General features: G+C 45.6%; 1 protein-coding gene across 1 annotated transcript in view; it reads right to left on the bottom strand.

Annotated features, from left to right (window-relative positions):
• Nucleotides 1-839: 839 nt before the first annotated feature.
• Nucleotides 840-17,194, bottom strand: part of dchs1b (dachsous cadherin-related 1b) — a 79,846-nt gene continuing 63,491 nt past the window's right edge. The window contains exons 10-29 of the mRNA XM_044041694.1: nt 16,789-16,885; nt 16,540-16,697; nt 14,225-14,665; nt 13,312-13,607; nt 13,109-13,224; nt 11,166-11,405; nt 10,518-10,643; nt 10,204-10,413; nt 9,325-9,581; nt 8,854-9,060; nt 8,371-8,767; nt 8,166-8,279; nt 7,733-7,944; nt 7,486-7,637; nt 7,068-7,198; nt 6,704-6,990; nt 6,049-6,190; nt 5,247-5,418; nt 4,749-5,158; nt 840-4,657 (exon numbers count right to left, since the gene is read on the bottom strand). Of these exons, the coding sequence (XP_043897629.1) occupies nt 2,604-4,657; nt 4,749-5,158; nt 5,247-5,418; nt 6,049-6,190; nt 6,704-6,990; nt 7,068-7,198; nt 7,486-7,637; nt 7,733-7,944; nt 8,166-8,279; nt 8,371-8,767; nt 8,854-9,060; nt 9,325-9,581; nt 10,204-10,413; nt 10,518-10,643; nt 11,166-11,405; nt 13,109-13,224; nt 13,312-13,607; nt 14,225-14,665; nt 16,540-16,697; nt 16,789-16,885 (6,219 nt within the window). The 3' untranslated portion in view covers nt 840-2,603. The remainder of the gene's footprint in view (nt 4,658-4,748; nt 5,159-5,246; nt 5,419-6,048; nt 6,191-6,703; nt 6,991-7,067; nt 7,199-7,485; nt 7,638-7,732; nt 7,945-8,165; nt 8,280-8,370; nt 8,768-8,853; nt 9,061-9,324; nt 9,582-10,203; nt 10,414-10,517; nt 10,644-11,165; nt 11,406-13,108; nt 13,225-13,311; nt 13,608-14,224; nt 14,666-16,539; nt 16,698-16,788; nt 16,886-17,194) is intronic.

Genomic DNA, 17,194 nt, shown 5'->3' on the forward strand with positions numbered 1-17,194 from the left:
GGGTATTTAGTTATTAAATGAGCCAGATGGGGTATCATTATATAACATGTGCATGTATATGAATGTGAATTATATTTACCATCATTTACCAAGACAATCATGCACAGCTCCTGTCTCTGATTCTTTCTCCTGCACCTTGTCAAAATCCATGTTTGGCTCCTTCTGTACAAAACAATAATAGAGGAACACACCGCGGCGGGCGTGTGTGTGTGTGTGTGTGATGACCAAATGAGGCAGAAATCCCCAGCAGCTATGAAAACATATCCCGTGCTCCATATGAAATAAACATTTTGTAATTATTCAGCTATATCAACATCATATGCCTGTATATGAGCTGGAGGACGTGAAGCCACCGTTGAGGGGATCCTGGCTCTGGTTCTCAGGTTTCTCTGATACCACTCGAGGCTACACTTTGCTTGTGTCTCCTAATAGAAAAAATACTTTTCCCACAACTTTGCAAGGGGTGCTTGGTTTTTTTTTCAAAAATCCACAACGATGATTTGCCGAATCAAAGCTATGTAGGTTTTGTGAAGTGTACAGAAAACCGTTGTATTAAACGTTTGTTATTGCTTTATTTTAAGTGAGGTGAATGTTGCTGCTCTTGCGGGCAGTCACCATATGACGGATGGATGTCCTCATGAGGTACATTGTGATTCTGCCCACAGGCAACGCTCCCTTTTGTACCCTTTTCATAAATGATTGGATTTAACTCCAGATCCAGAAACTTACCCCTCACAGCCCAGCTCACTGGAACCCTTTTAAACTTTAATTACTTTCCAGTTTCTCTCCCTCTGAGTTTTGGTTTGCATTCCTTAAAAAAAGAAGAAGTCTGACTCCAGTTTGTCAAAAGAGATCAGTCGGAATTTATTATTTGCTCTAAATACATATACAGCTCTTTTTTTCTTTTTTCTTTTTCTGTCATTGCTCCACTGATCAGTCACTGGCATTCATCTTGAAGTGAACTCCAAATGGACGTCCTCCAATGCCGAAAATGCTTTTGACACAGCGTGATTATGAGTCGAGAACATGTTGTGCTAGAGTTAGGCTCATGTGGCATGTGTAGCTTCTAAAGGAACCAGTGTCAGCCTTGCACGGTTCAATTTGTACAGCTATGGTGAACAAAGAACAGAGGTAGTTGCCATCTTTTGAACACAAGAAGACATCCAATATGCAATCACCCCGAAGAGATTAAAAACAGGCCAGAAAGGGGGAAGAAAATGCACATGAAAAAAGACATTCAACAGCAGAGAGAAAAGAGAGAAGGTGTCGCTAAATGGAACGCGAAAACACCTCCTTGTGTCGTTGAACGTCTCGATGTGAGAAGAACGGGAATAAAAATGCACGGAACACAGAGTTCACATGAAAATAAATACTGCACTGGTTGCTAAATCCTTGTACATTCATTAGGGTTCATGCATTTAGGCCCTTGTTTCCGCTTTGTCTTGCACGTGTGCTACTTTTCCACAACCTTTGCCACGTTTCCTCTACCGTTCGTTGCATGTTAATACCATTGTGCTGAGATGAAGAATTTCACAGTAAAAATGAATTTAAGATAATGACTGGCGTAACTGACTTAAGGAAGCACTTGTTTGTTTGTTTTTTTTTAAAGACACAGAGGTGACCAGTTAATTTAGCTGTCCCTGAAAAACAAAGGGGATGTGCTGTTGTGTATTACAGCAGAAGTAGGCATTTCGTTTTTGACCAAGATGTTTTTTGGATTTAGAGAGATCTACAATTTGACAAAAAAAAAAAATTATTAAAAAATGTACGGGTAACTGGGCAGGAAAGTCATTTTTCATATAAATAATGATAAAAACACGAATGTCTCCCTCTCACTCACAACAGAACTGTCACAGGAATCTCTAAAAACCAAGGAGACACATACAGTACATAATGTAGTCCGCATACATACAAATATACACAATATGCACAGAAACAAAAACAATAACCTCTCCACGTGGAATAATGGCATTTCTGGAAATCTGAACTCATAATTTCATACAAAAGTATAAAAAAATCAAAATCAAAAGAAGTGTTGTTTGTATTGGTGAGTAAAAAAAACACAACCATCTCCATTGCGATTCCTCTGTACGATGCGTTGGCAATTGAACCCACTGGTCGTCATGTCCATCAGTTTGAAAGCAGCCACTAGATGAGTTTAATACTGGAGTGTAAAAGAGAGAAACTAGGTCCTTAACTCCCTGGCCAGCCAGTGAGAAAACACGGAAACTACACATTTATCTATTTATCTACACACTAAAGGATCTCTGACTGCAGGGCAAGCTCGACGCGCAGTCCCATAAAGAGGTCACTCCACCTCTCAACCCTGATCAGTTCTCGGAGACCTGCGTCACTGTGGAATGGTGGGTTGGTCCAGTCAACCCAGGCACATGTTCCACTTTGGTGAGTTCCTGTGGCGACCAAGGGAATTACGCCAAAGCACATATTCCACCAGGAGGAGGTTAAGTATGTTTTTGTTTTTATTGTCCAGAAAAGTGGTCAGGCATTTGAACTCCGGACACATGTGAACCCTTCCAGTTCAGAGTCATTCTGGTTGTCTGTCTTTAATGTCCTACTTTAAATAGTCTTCTAATATTTTTACATCATATTCTCATCTCATGATCAGGACTCCGGTCCAGTGAGGGCTCCCTGGTGCTGATCATGGATGCCGAAGGACCTTGGTTGACTCCAAAGGGCGAAACCGCTGGAGATCGAGCTGCCAGGGGGGACAGAGATGGGGAGAAGCTGGGGGACATCGCTGCTGATGAAATGGACCCCTCGTGACTGATAGGGGACCTGCGAAGCGAGGCCAAATGGGGGAATGTCCGTCCAATTACAGGCACGGGGACCTTTGGTGGGACCGACATTGCCCCTGGATGGGCTACGGATGTGATGAGTGGTGGAGGGTCAATTCTAGGTTTGGGGTCCATTTTGGGCTTCGGGTGAAAGGGCTGGCGAGGGTTTTGGCTCTGCTGCGCAGTTTCATCTTTCAGCCTCGCGATCTCTGTAAAAACATTTGCTAGAGGCTGGAACTGTGGGCACCAGTTGAGCAGATAATCCCAGTTATAGCTTCCACGGAGCTCCTCGTCACTGGCAACAATAGCTGTGAGGGAACCGTCCACTGAAGGTTTACCATCTTCAGGGAAGGCGTAATCCTTGGGCAAAGTCATGTTGAGGCCACGGCCTACTCCCAGGTATCCACTGCCCTCGTCCCTGTACACTGGGAGCTGGCCAGAGAGCAAGGTCCCACTGAGACTTCCACCAAGTTTCTTTCCTTTGAACCAAGTGCTGCCCTCCAAAGCTGCAGGTTCACAGGAAATATCTGAGAGCTGGTCAGCATCCTGCTGAATTCCAGAGTCTGGTCCCCTGGCTGAGATGTGCTCCTGCATTGACGAGGTGATGGAGGCCACGCGGGGATACTCGTTTATCATCCTGATCTCGTCGTCCTCTGCTGCTTCAGCTGATCCTCTTCCACTAGAGTGAGAAGGATCCAAAGAGCCCCCTCTTGTGTAGGGACCGCCACCAGCTCCACCCTGATCTCCAGCGTAGCCTGGCAAGGCCTGGTGGTAGATCCTTTCAGCTCCAGGTCCTGAACTGCAGTCATCTAGTTTCTGCAGAGCAGTTCCCGAAGACGCAGTTCGGTTTGCTGCATCCTGATCTTTCTTTCTTCTCCGTGACTTCACGAGGAACACCACCACTGCCATGATCACCAGCAATACGATGAAACCAAGGGAAACTGCGATGATGCTAATAAGCAGGATGTTCACATCAGGTGCCAGGCCAAAGTTGGTGTTTGTGACATCTATGGAGATCTGGGCTGTAGAAGTGCGAGATGCATCCAGAGGACTGTGAGCTCTCACATCAAGATTCATCAGCCGGGCTTCTCTTCTGGCACGGCCCGACCCACTGCTCCCACTGCTGCCTGAACTATCCACCTTGAGATAAATCACCCCCGTGGTTTTGTTTACATCAAAATATGGAGAGTTGGCCGGAAGTGAGTAGAGAACAATACCATCCACACCTCCGTCCTCGTCATTGGCTTGGACCTGGCCGATGCTCTGGCCTTTTTTAGCTTCTTCGGGGACTTCAAAGTTGAAATCAGAGGATGTGAAGACCGGATCATACTCATCCTCACCTGTGACAAACACCTGTACAGTCACAGTGGCCGTGTGGTTGCCTGAATCAACTGCAATCGCTACAAAGTTAAAGGAGTTGACCTTCTCGAAATCGAAGGCAATTCTGCTCCTGATTTCTCCGGAGCTCTGGTCCACGGTGAAGCTGTCTCTTCCCACCCTCGACCGTTCCACCATGTAATACTTCAGCTGACCAAAAACACCCGTGTCATGGTCAATGGCGTGGAGAACGGTAACGGCCGAGTTGGCTGGCTGGTTTTCTCTGATGCTCGCGGTCAGGACTTCCACGGGGAAGAAGGGATGATTGTCATTGATATCTTTGACCTCCACAATCACCGGAGCTAGCGTGAAGTGTCCCTGCCCGTCCGCGGCCTGGACGATGATGACGTGAGTGGACTGGTGCTCTCGGTCAAGCGCCCGCTGAAGCCGCAGCGCGCCAGTCCACTGGTCCACAGTAAATAAGTTCACCTCATTACCAGAGCTGATAGTATACTGGACCTCAGCATTGGGGGTTGAGTCCGGATCTGTGAAGAAATACAAGAGAGTACAATTAATTAATTAAGTAATCAAGGAACAATGACAAATATCTAAAGGGAAATAAAGACTTTTGCTGACCTGTAGCTGTGAGTCGTATGATCTCTGTCCCGGCTTCAGCTCCTTCACTTAACGACACGGTATATTCGGCACTGCCGAACGCCGGAGAGTTATCATTCACATCGCCGATGGTTATCACGGCAGCGACAGTCGAGCTCCTCTGGGGCACGCCGCGGTCCGACACGACCACAGTGAGGTTGTAGAGTGGCTTGGTTTCAAAGTCAAGCCCCTCTGCTAACAGCAGAGTCCCAACAGTCTGAAATCCCCGCCCCTCCAGGAAGCGCACGCTGCTTTCGATCTGGAAAGCGTTTCCCTCGTTTCCGTTGGCAATGGCAAAGTCGAAGCCGCAGTTTTCTCGGGAGAGGTCACTGTCAAAGGCCTCGAAAGTCAATATTGTGGATCCCGGAATGGTGTCCTCAGCAACTGTAGCCCTGCAGGCAGGAACATATTACATATGTGAGAACAGCCGAGGATGTTTAACCATGAACATCCAGCATGTATGATGAATGTCAGGCTGACCTGTACTCAGATTGATGGAACACAGGCGCGTTGTCGTTGACGTCGGAGATTTGAACCTGCACTGTGGTCAGTGACGAGAGCGGAGGTGAGCCTCCATCACGAGCTTCAATGACAATACTGATCGAGGGTCGCTCGGGATCAAACTCGGCTCTGTGACTAATGAACAGGGTCCCTAGATACAGAGGGTAACACATGGGAGTCAGATATTGTGTATTCATTGAATTTTATATACTTTTTTAATAATAAAGCAGTATATTATTATTTGGCAGGGTTTTAAACAGGGCTGGTTTTGTTTTTTTTGAAAAATAAATGTTTGAATATGTTACATGAGGATAGAAGTGAGGATCACTATGAATTTTTTCCCTTATAACCCTTGATTATTTACACATTAAACAACTCCAACTCACTTTCCTGTAATTTCCTGTTCATTGATTGTCTGGCATGTAATGAGCAAATACTTTTGAAACAGCATGCTCTGTTATGATGGTTTTTGGTTGGGTACGTGTAGTGTGACCAACGCTATTTAGTCCGGTGCGACTGTGCTCGGTCGGTTTCCTCAAGTCGCTCGTTACACAATCCATCAAGGAGAAGGCCTGAGCAAACTTGGCTGAGGCTGGAAGTAATACTTCAGTGATTTCATAAAGACGGATGAACTTCCTGCCCTAGAAAACAATGTTGCGGTGGAAGCGGGAGGACGAGGCGGGAGTTGTGTGTGCTACAGATGCCTATCTGGCCATTTACAAGTCAGGCTTGTTATTCAGTGAGCTAAAAATATCAGGAAAGGCTCGAAATTGTTGTTTACCATTGTTGGGGTCGATGTAGAAGCCCTCCTGAGTTGATGACATGACTCTGTAGGTGATCTTTCCGTTGTCGCCGGAGTCTCTGTCAGTTGCCGTTACCGTGACGACTGCACTTCCCGGTGGCGTGTGCTCTTGGAGAGTCACCTAGAATGCAGACGTATCAAAAACAGTTCAGCATCTGTGCGGCTAATAAAAAAAAAAAAACAACACATAAACACCGCAATAAATTTCCTAGACGCATGGCGAGGAAGGTCAAGAAGCACAAAGCTTTGCATGTTATATTGTCGCTCGTGTTTTCTTGAACTCGTGTTCATGCTGAGGTCATTTCCTGCATCAGCGCAGTAAATATTCCACAGGTTCATCTCCACAAGCTCTCCCCAGTGAATATTAGGTAGTTAACTTTTATCACCCCCAGTGTGTGCACGTTGGGAATGTACTTGCGGATGTTGTTTGTTTTTTTTTTCAGCGTGTGTACATGACGATAAGTGTAACGGTGCTGCTGTGGCGTGAATGTTTCTGAAGAAAATTTTAATTACCTGTCAAACTTTATGAGTTGTGAAGAAATAAAAAATCCTTTCTGCACTGTTTTTACTGTAATGTAAACGCAGCAAGCATGGGTTTATAACAACACACACCCTGCATGTATAATTGACCTACCTGGTAGAGATCATGAGTGAACGCAGGTGCATTGTCATTAATGTCCTCCACCAGTATTGTAATGTTAGCCTCAGTCTGATGCTGGCTGTCTGTGGCTCTGACGGTAACAGTGTACCACGTCTTCTCCTCAAAGTCCAGAGGAGCGGTGAGCGACACGCCGCCACTGTAGCGGTGGATCCCGAACTTGCCCGAGGCCGTCGGGTCCAGCTGTAAGGTGTAAGACAGCGCCGGACTGGAGTCCACGTCGTTACCCGTCACTAGAGTGATTTCCGTGCCGATCAGTGTATCTGAGGAACGGAGAAATGCAGTATATTGTGTTAAAAAACAGGAGTTGCATTTAAAGATTCCCTGCAGAAGTACTCACTCTCTGGAATGCGGACTTCCTTGGGTAAGGGAATCGTGGGACTGTTGTCGTTCTGGTCGATAATGATCACCGTCAGCGTGGCTGAACCAGCGAGTCTTGGACTTCCTCTGTCGGTTGCCGTAACGATTAACCTGAGTCGGCAAATAAAAGTGACGGTAAAGACTCTTTATCGACTCCATTTTCCATTCTTTAGTTGACATTATTTAACACATATGGCATGCAGGTTTATACTGGCCCTTATGTCATCAACAGACTATGTCAGCTATCTAAACACAAACAAGTTGAGGGAATATGATTAATGGTGTCTATTTCTTTTTCTGTGCAACACTTATTACAGGTGACACATATGTCCGTCCTCAGTATGTGCACACAGAGTGGTTCCCGGTGAGGTTTATTTAACCAAAAGGTCTGTTCTCACTTGGTCTGGGTAAAGATTTCACGGTCCATTATGGCTGCCGTGGTGATGCTTCCTGTCATCGGGTCGATCTTGAACAAGCCGCTCATACCCGATGACTGGATGGAGTAGGTCACCTGGCCATTTTGGCCCTGATCCACATCCTCAGCAACCACCTAGGAAAAAAGATGACAAAGGGTTTTTTTTTAACCCTAAGTCTAATACAAAAAGTGCAAATATTTGATACTCCACTTTTTCCATTCGCAAGTACCTGTATGATTGGCATTTCATATCCCTGTGTCTCTTTCATGTAGGCCACATAGTTCTGCAGCTGAAAGCGAGGAAGGTTGTCGTTGACATCCTGCAAGATCAAGTTCACGGCCATGAAAGACGTGGAGGACATGGTCTCGGCCTTCACGACAAGACGGAGTCTGGGGGTGTCTTCAAAGTCCAGACCGTTCGAGCTCTGCACCTGGATTTCACCTGGGAGGGAAAAAAATTGAAAAAAGTGATCAGGAGATCGCGCACCTTGTAGATTTGTGCATGTATCTTTATAAAATCAAAATATTAGTGGCAACTTTAAGGATGACTACTTATTATCAGGTGAAAACCAATGTATTGTAGGGTTAAATATTTGAATGATGCATATTGGGCTAAATAGCTAATGTTATAGGAAAGGGTTAGTTATGCTTTTTTGGTCTTACCTGTTGACGAGCTGATACTGAATGAATGTTTTCTGTTTCCACTAAAGATGCTGTAGCTGATACCCCTTCGTGTCCCATCTGGGTGTTGAGCCTGAGTCTGCGCCACAGCTGTGCCTGAATTCAGGAAGCACAGAGAACATATTATATGTGTAAAAGCACAAACAGGGCTAAACGTATCCCTCATCACGATCTATTATCGTTCAACCTTTTGCGGCGTTCTCCTGGATGCTGACGTCTCTGGCATTCCTAGAGAAGCGAATGCCACTGTATTGCACCTCCTTCACGTAAATCACCACCACACCCTGTGCAGACTGAGCTGGACTGCCCTGATCCATGGCCTCCACGATCAACGTCCTCTCAGCCTGAGTCAGGTCCCCCAGGGGCTGAGTCGCCTGGATCTCCCCTGTCAAGGAGTTGATGCTAAACCCCCTCACTGGCATAGCGAAACGGTAAAACACGGAACCGTTGGCGCCGAAATCCTTGTCCTCTGCCTTCATCGTGGCAAGAACCCGCTGAGAATTCCTGCTGGACACTTCGATGACCAGCGGATCCTGGATGAAGACGGGAGCGTTGTCGTTGACATCCTGGATGTAGACGCTCACCTAGAGGGAAGACGTCCAAAAACAGTTAAAACCATATCTTACATTTGTGACATATTTCAACACTCTTGATGGCAAACCTCCTTTACCTGAGCGGAGGTGTTCCTGGGTGCCGCCGGTGAAAGGTCAAGCGCAAACACCTGGAAACTGTACGACGCCCGTTTCTCTCTGTCCAGCGGAGCGGCCGTGTTTATGCGACCGGTGTTTTCGTCCACGGCGAACGCTCCGTGTGTCTCTCGGCTGAGGAAATACAGAACCTTCCCATTCAGTCCTTCGTCAGCGTCTTTGGCTGAAACCTGGAAATAGACCCAAATATTTAAAAGATTAAATCAGTACACCACTGACACATGAGTTTAAAGTCTACAATTATAATAAGTACATAATATAAACCAGGGTTTCTCAATCCTGGTCCTGGCGACACACCTGTGTTGGAGCGAGCAAACACCTGAAGGACCAGGATTGAGAAACCCTGACGTAAACAACTAGAGAATGAGCCCCATTGTTGAGTGATTAATGCATTTGTTTGTCATCGTCTTAAATCAAATCACATTTCTGTTTACCTCCAGAACCTGTGTGCCTTCTGCCGCGTCCTCCGACACATCCACAGTGTAGCTGCTCTTGCCGAAGACGGGGCTGTTGTCGTTGACGTCGAGGACGACCACCTCCACCGTGGCGGTGGTGCTGAGAGCGGGGCTGCCGCGATCCGTGGCCACCACCTCAAGGGCGTATTCAGCCTTGGTTTCCCTGTCCAAGCCGCGCGAGGTCGACAGGGCTCCCGAGCTGAGGTCGAGTTGGAAATCTCCTTGTGAGTCTCCGGCTGAAACAGGAGGAATTAATGAGGCCGAGGAAGCAAAAAAAAAAAAACTTAAGTGATGTATCTACGCCAACTTTGCACTTAGGTCAAAGTTTGAGTGTGCTGCATCACCATATTCATATTCATCAACTGCACACGATAGAAGTTATAAGACTATTAGGGGTGAACCTATGCAACTCTGCTCTTTCACATACTGTAGGAGACAGAGCCAAGTAATAATGCAACACATCAGTCTGCAGTATGTGTCCCATGCATATAAAAACGGATGGAAAATAGTCTTCGTTGGCAAAACTAACTTGAGATTTATGACTGTGACACAGACCTGCAACCAAGAGTGTCCGCTCATCATATGTGCCGTACTTTGTCATCTCGTTTCCTCTGAATAACAAAATCATTTATAAAGCTGACTAAAATGTGCTACTGGAAAAGACGACTGAGACGAGTGATTTTGAGCGTTAACTCATCAGGAAAATGTTGACTGAAGTCGTGAATCACGTGAGAACTTGGAACATTTTCCATCATAGACTTCCATTCAAACGGTTCATTTTGCCCTCTAGTGGCTAACTGCTACTTCCTGGGCTTCAGGACAGTTATTCATTATTCAGTAAATTCATTATTCTCTCACCAGTAATTCTGTACTCCAGCTCTCCACCAGGACCCGAGTCGGGGTCTGTCGCCTTGAGGAAGCAAAGCTCTACAGGGGCCTGGTTCTCTGGCACCTCCAGTCTGTACCACGGCTTTGAAAAGACCGGGGCATTGTCATTCACGTCCTGCACTTCCACGCGGACCACAGCCTTGGCAAAGTTCGGGGGCAAACCTCCGTCCCTGGCATACACTGATAAGACGTGGAGATATGTTAAGCTGATGATATGTTGGGACTGATTTGGTGTACAGTGAAAATGAAACGGAGTCGTGCGAGACGATGAGATATTTTAGTACCAGTGAGAGTGTAGTGATCCTGTCGCTCTGCGTCCAGCTCCTTTGTGGTGGTGATCACTCCCGTGACTGGGTTGATGACGAAGCCCTCCTCGGTCACACCTCCGTACATCACGTGGCCGTTAGAGCCTGCAGTAAAAAGGCAAGACATACGTGTATAAAAGTCTGGGCACGCTACGAAACAAGCAATAAAGAAAATAAGCGACGGTTTAACATAATAAGGCAGTGATTTGATAAATCCAAAGCCACATAGTGCCTTTAGGAAATCCTGATTAAAACTCCAGGACAATAAAGCTCTGGACATGACTGTGAGTTTGTGGTTTGTTTTAAAATCGTGTGGTTTCTCTAAACCATTTGTACGTCTCCCAGTCTTGAGTTCTGCAGCATTTCGTCCTGAAGGTATACATACAGCATGTTCTGTATACAGTGCCTTTTATATGTTCCCGGAATTTGAAGTCTTTTACGATTTTATGGAATTATAAAGTGGAGAACGTAGGTAAAACATGTGCGCTGTTTGTCAACATACAGTAAGTGCACGTTGTTTAATAATCTCCACATGTTCTCTTGGATCTTGTGTATCCGTGTGATTGTGTTTCTATTCCACGTCGCACACTATATTAACGACTTTTTTTTCTAAAGATTTGGACCAACCTTGATCCCTGTCCGTGGCAGTCACCGTCAACACTGTCGTTCCCGGCCCTTGGTCTTCCATCACCTGGGTCTCGAACTCTACTTGTTGGAACACGGGAGCCTCGTCGTTCACGTCGATCACCTGCACGCACAGCACCTGAGAGGTGGACAGCTGAGGTATCCCATGATCCTCTGTGACGATGGTCAGATTGAAGATTTCCTGCTCTTCCCTGTCTAAGGCTTTAAGGATGGACAGAGCGCCTGCGAAAGGAGAACAATAAAGGTTGAGTTAGCAGTGAGTGAGGACTTTCCTTAATTACCTCACTGAAATACTTTCTTCTCATATGAGTTGTGTAATGCGTGTGTAGGTTTGTTTGTGTTTTAACAAACACATCATTTTGTGTACTTAAGATTGGCAGAGCTTTTCTAAAGGACCAGTAAAAACAAAAAAAAAAACCTTTCCAGCATTTGCTTTATGAGAGTTTCCATACCAAAACAAAATTAACAGTTAATTCATGCCAGCTATTCACTTCTGGCACTCTGGAGGAGCACTCGCATGTGAACGAGCGTTCTGCAGATTATACAGGAACAAAGACGTGAGCGTCCAGAGCACAACCTGCAACTGCACAGCTGCCAAGTCAAATCAACCTATGACCTCCACTGAGAGTTCTGAGAGACATCTCACGGGCATGTTGATTCCTCAGATTTGTCAGAGAATTAGCGCGCGTGAGCATTTTAGGTGGAAACGAATCGGTTGCGATACGCGGTGTTTTGTGAATCAGAGCTGCTGCACTGCTTCAGTTACTCCCCTCACTTTTTACTCGTGTTTCACACCTTGTCGTCACCGAGACTGCAAGGAGGGGCGTGCCAGTGTGCGCAACAGAAGATTATCTTCATTTAATGCAATAACTCTACACAGGAATTGAGTTTTAATACAAAAAGTATTTAAGGATACCGCGAATAAGCCGATATAGCACAATAAATGCAATGTTCTCAAACAGTAGGAATGAAAATGTGCTACACTTCTGAGACTACTTGGGGAAAAATAAAGAGATATAGAATAAATTAGCTTCTTAAGTGCACAATAAAAGCAGCAGTAAATAGGCTGTAATATAAAATAACAGAAATGTAACATTGGCAAAGGGCACATATGTAATTTATAAGCAGTGTAATGACAGTCCCAATATTAGCCAGACAGTTTGGTAAATGTCTTGGCAACACGGTGTCGAGCTGCTATTACAGCAATTGTTATTTTTTTTTATTTTTTACCAAAAGCTTAAGCCATGAGCACCGCGCAGTCTGTGAAACAGACCAGAAGTGAAATCAAGCCGTGCTAATGCACAAGAAGTTTGACAGTAATGAAGTAAAGACTTTCTTTCCATCTGGAAGCCGCATTAAATGTCTGTCTTATGGCTCCTAATCCCATGGCAGCCACAGCTGAGCACGCCAAAACCAGCCCGCTCCTGTGATCCGGAGATTACACGTACACATATATAAGATATCAAAGGCTGTCGGTGTCCCGTGCCCAAGTAAAAATCTGTTCCCATGAACGAAACGTCAAGAAAAGAACACTAAAGCGTGAGGAAAGTGAGATATTGCTCTGTGGCACTGGGAGATCATCTAGTAAAAAGGGATATGAGGCTTATGAGTGTTTTAGCAGCAGAGACTCAGCAGGCACAGCACTTCATTGGGTCATTACAATCTTCTGGAAACTTCTGTTCAATTAGTGGTCTTCGATGGTGGGATGCTAATCATGTAATAATCATGTGCCACAGGGAAAAAAAAAGAAGCCACATGGTGTTTAAACCTTAAACACAGATTGTAAATGTAAGAAATGATGTGGTGAGTTTTAGTTTAATAATCTCTTGATGGAGTGTGAATTGGAAATTTATGGAAAAACTCTTATAATGTATGACGTACGCAGTATTTTTAGACATTGGGCTCCAGAGGGAAAATAAACTCACCAGTGTTGGGGTTCAGACTAAAGCGACCAGCACTGTTTCCTGCCTGGATTCTGTAGGACACTCGGCCATTTTCACCTTCATCCTCATCTCGAGCCATCACGTACAAAATCACAAACCTGGTGAGATAATTTCACGTCAGTTGAGTTGCTAACTTTTTTAAGCTGCGAAGGCTGTTCGGGGATGCTGGGATTAAACCGTCTCACCCGACAGGCTGGTCCTCCATGACGCTGACCGCAGACGGCGAGCTGAAGACCGGAGCGTTGTCGTTCTCGTCCGTCACAAACACTCGCGCGGTGACTGAACCCCAGCGCCTCTGTGAGGGATCCAGCGGCTGATCCGTGGCCCGCACCACGAGGTAGAGCGAGGGTGTGGACTCGCGGTCCAACTTCTGCCCGAGGGTCAGGACTCCACTGGAGGGGTCGAGGGTCAGGAGGTCAGGCGTGTCGGGCCAGTGGTGCTCGATGGAGTAATGTAGCTCACTGTTGGGTCCACTGCCGTCCTGTAAAAAAGGGAAGTACAAGAATGAGTTGAAAGAAAACCAACATTTACTTCTATGGAACATTATTGAACATTTGTGTTTTGTGTCCTTTGCTTTTTTGTCTAGGAGACAGTTGTGCAAATTCGACTTCTACTTCATATGTGTTGTGATTTATCGTCAAATTTCCTCTCAGTAACAATATAATTACATATGCTATAGAAGAAGACCTGAAAATAGAGACTGAGTGCATTAAATCATCAGGAAAATATGGAACAACATTATAAATCAAGTGCCTGAGTTCTTTTTTGCAACCAGCAGTCCCCGCCCCCCCTGTTGATAACTGCTACTTCCATCCTTCTCCCTAAGCTTTACTTTTCAAACAATCCATGTTTATATACAGTCTATAATATGACAACTGAGGAAATGACTGTGAGTTGTGGTTGAAGGTTCCAGTTAAACAAAAACAAAGCAAATACGGGGAAAAAAAAAGATCCTTTTATTGCTCTCTAAATCAATGATTTCAAGAAAACTAAACAAATGAAGTTCCGATTGATGGTGCTTGTCCACTGTGTACACAGAAGGATTAACTATCAACTATCAATCACTTGCAAACGTGTCGCAGTTAATACGTTTCCCACCTTATCCACAGCCTGGAAGGTATATATGGAGGCCCCTGGCTCCATGTTCTCGGGGACCACAATAGTAACAGGGTCCTCCATGAAGTGAGGGGCGTGGTCATTGCTGTCCTGCACGTGGATGTCCAGCTGCACCAGGTGGCTGCTGGGAAACGCTTGGGAGAAGTCGGACACCTCGACGTGCAGCGTGTACCTCGAGCCCCTCTCGTAGTCCAGCTCCCGCACCAGGTACACGTCTCCCTTTAAGCGGTCCACCATGAAAGTACCGTCCCGGTCCGTGCCTCCCACCACCAGGTACGTCACCTGGCCTTCCAGTGGGGCCGCGTCCTGCTTGTCGTGCGGGCGGACGGAGCCGACGATGGAGCCCGGATCGACGCCTTCGATAATGTTCAGCGTCATCGAGAGCAGGTTGGGCTTCGGGCTGGATCTGGAGGAGCTGAGAACCTAAAGGAAAAGGAAACCAGAGTCAGAATTTGATCACGATGACTCAGATCAATATAAAAACCTTCCACTCTACAATTTTGCAGTTTAGCAAAAAAAGAGTACAGTGTCTTGGATCATATAGTATTTTCTTTGGTATTCTGCAGACGCTGCAGCTACACGACTCCCACAACAGCCCATCCCTAAACATAGCCTTGGTCTGCAGTGTGTATCTGTTGTTTGTGATGACTATAATAACTCACTGGGGCATTCTCGTTTTACAGGAAAGACATTATATTTCCATTCTTCCATTAAATATCTTTGACACTGCTGCGTCTTGGCTTCGGGGATGAGACTCACATGTGATCTGTGACCAAAAAAGATGGGTGTGACAGGAGGGAAAACTGTAAATATTCCACTTCAGATAATGCGGAGCAGTTAAGTGCAGCTGTCTGTCACATGGGGAACAAACACTGTCCATGCCAGTGTTTTTTTTTTGCTGCTACTTACAGCAACAGTTACAGGGTTTGATTTTGTTCTGGGGCAGATCAAAGAACTCTGAAGACGGCAAACATACGTAGATTTTTACAAGCTCTGTTTGCAAAACAAATATCCATACGCCCACATTCTGCGCTCTTGTTACCAAGTTCTCTTGCAATGAAGTGCATGTTTCTGGTGTCTTTAATGTGCAGAATTCAGTTTCATACGTGCTGACTTAAAAGATGAAGGTATTTGAAGCTGAACGTATGTTAACAATAGCTTTTAAAAAAGTATATAGTTTTTTTGCTCCGTGTTTAACTGTAATGATGCAGTGAGCCAGCCACAGCCATAGTCCATCACAAAACAAAACTTATTAGGGAATTCAAGTCAATTCAAATTAAGCAACAATTAGTGGATTACATTCAAGTTTGTGGTTTGGTTAATCTGTGAGTGTTTAAATAGGACAATTGGATTAAGGGAGGAATCTTTTACAGTTATTTACTCAAATACATCACAGCACGCTTTTGCGATGATTAAAAGTCAGAAAATGGGCCGTACCATATGTTTGTGGCTTTTTCCGGCAACTTAGCTGGTGTCAGGTATTTTGCGGTGTGCATCAATATCCCCATGTCCCACAGTTGTTTGAAATGTAATCTCAAAATCATTATCTGGAAATGTTGCCTGGTGCGCGTCTGTGTGCGCGTACGTATCGTTGCCTGCTACCGTGCGGCGGTTGTGTGTTCCCGCTCTCTCTCTCTCTCTCTCTCTCTGTGTGATTTGATGCAGCTGGCTCTCATCAGAGCTCATCTGGGAGCATTTGATTCCGAGGTGCCTGTTTCCCCTCTGTCTAATCTCAGCGTCGCACAAGCAGGCAAAATCTGAGACAAGCACTCCCGCTGTAATTAGCATCCTTTTCCTCTCTGAAATCACATCGCATGAAAACAGTCAAAGCAAACCACCACCCTTCCCTGGCTACGAGCCGCTGTGGCAGACCATTCTCTTTCCTGCTGCTGAATTCCTGATAGTGTCCGCTGATACACACGATTGACCCTCCTACAGAGAGTGCAGAACAATAACTCAAGGCGGGCCAGCTCCCTCCTGCAGCTCCGGGTTTCTCACCTTGGGTTTTTGATTACCTTGTGAACTTTTGGAGCAGGAAGCGCACATTAGATGGGACGCATGATTTTGTTTGTACGGGCAGGTTCAGTTTCCCTCCATCTCAAATTTACCTCCTTTTTCCAAATCCTTGAACAGTTATGGTGTTTCACAGTTTGAGGAAATGACTTGCAGTAAGGAATGCAAAAGAGTTGCGGAAAGCTGTGACAGTTCTTGGCTCCGTCACCACAGTGGCCTTTTTTCACAAAAAAGCATTTTCGTACAGCTGAAAAAAACCAAAAGAAGCACAGATTATGTTTTACTTGTATCTGTAGTTGGCAGGTGGAGCTGAGGCCGGGCGCTCCGTGGTCAGCGGCGGTCACTGCAAATATGTACTCGGCTCGCTCTGTCCATCTTAGAGGGGACGCCGTTCTCAACTCGCCGCTGGTCGGGTTGAGGGAGAAGCGCTCGGCTCTGGAGCCTTCAGAAGATACAAAACAGACGTGGTGACATTCCAAACTTGGATGTGGAAGGAAGTTCATTTCAATATAGATTTACTGTACAACACTCACCTGATAGAGAGTAGTACACTGTTCCATTTTCTCCCTCGTCTGGGTCTTTGGCTGTAACTGTCCCTAAGACTGTCCCAGATGGAAGCCCCTCCATCACCTACAACACAGAAGGATTGTTGTTGAGACCAATTCTTATCTGTGTACATTGTCTGACTATGACGTAGTGTTTCTTATCACGTCTCCAGTTCCTCTGTAATCGGTTCCTAACATTATTTTATCTTTTTTTGATGAAACCCTCCTTACATCCTTCTAGCAACCAACAAAAACAAAGTTGTCCGAACACAAACACGGCAACATCGCAACAGTTATATAAACACAACCAATCCTTTCGAGAACCACGCTGACTACCTGCTGAATATTTCAGGGATGTTTCTGTTGCATCAGTTGATGTGTAATCTGCTACTGC

Source organism: Solea senegalensis, linkage group LG13, assembly GCF_019176455.1.
Source record: "Solea senegalensis isolate Sse05_10M linkage group LG13, IFAPA_SoseM_1, whole genome shotgun sequence".
Classification (NCBI taxonomy): Eukaryota; Metazoa; Chordata; class Actinopteri; order Pleuronectiformes; family Soleidae; genus Solea; species Solea senegalensis.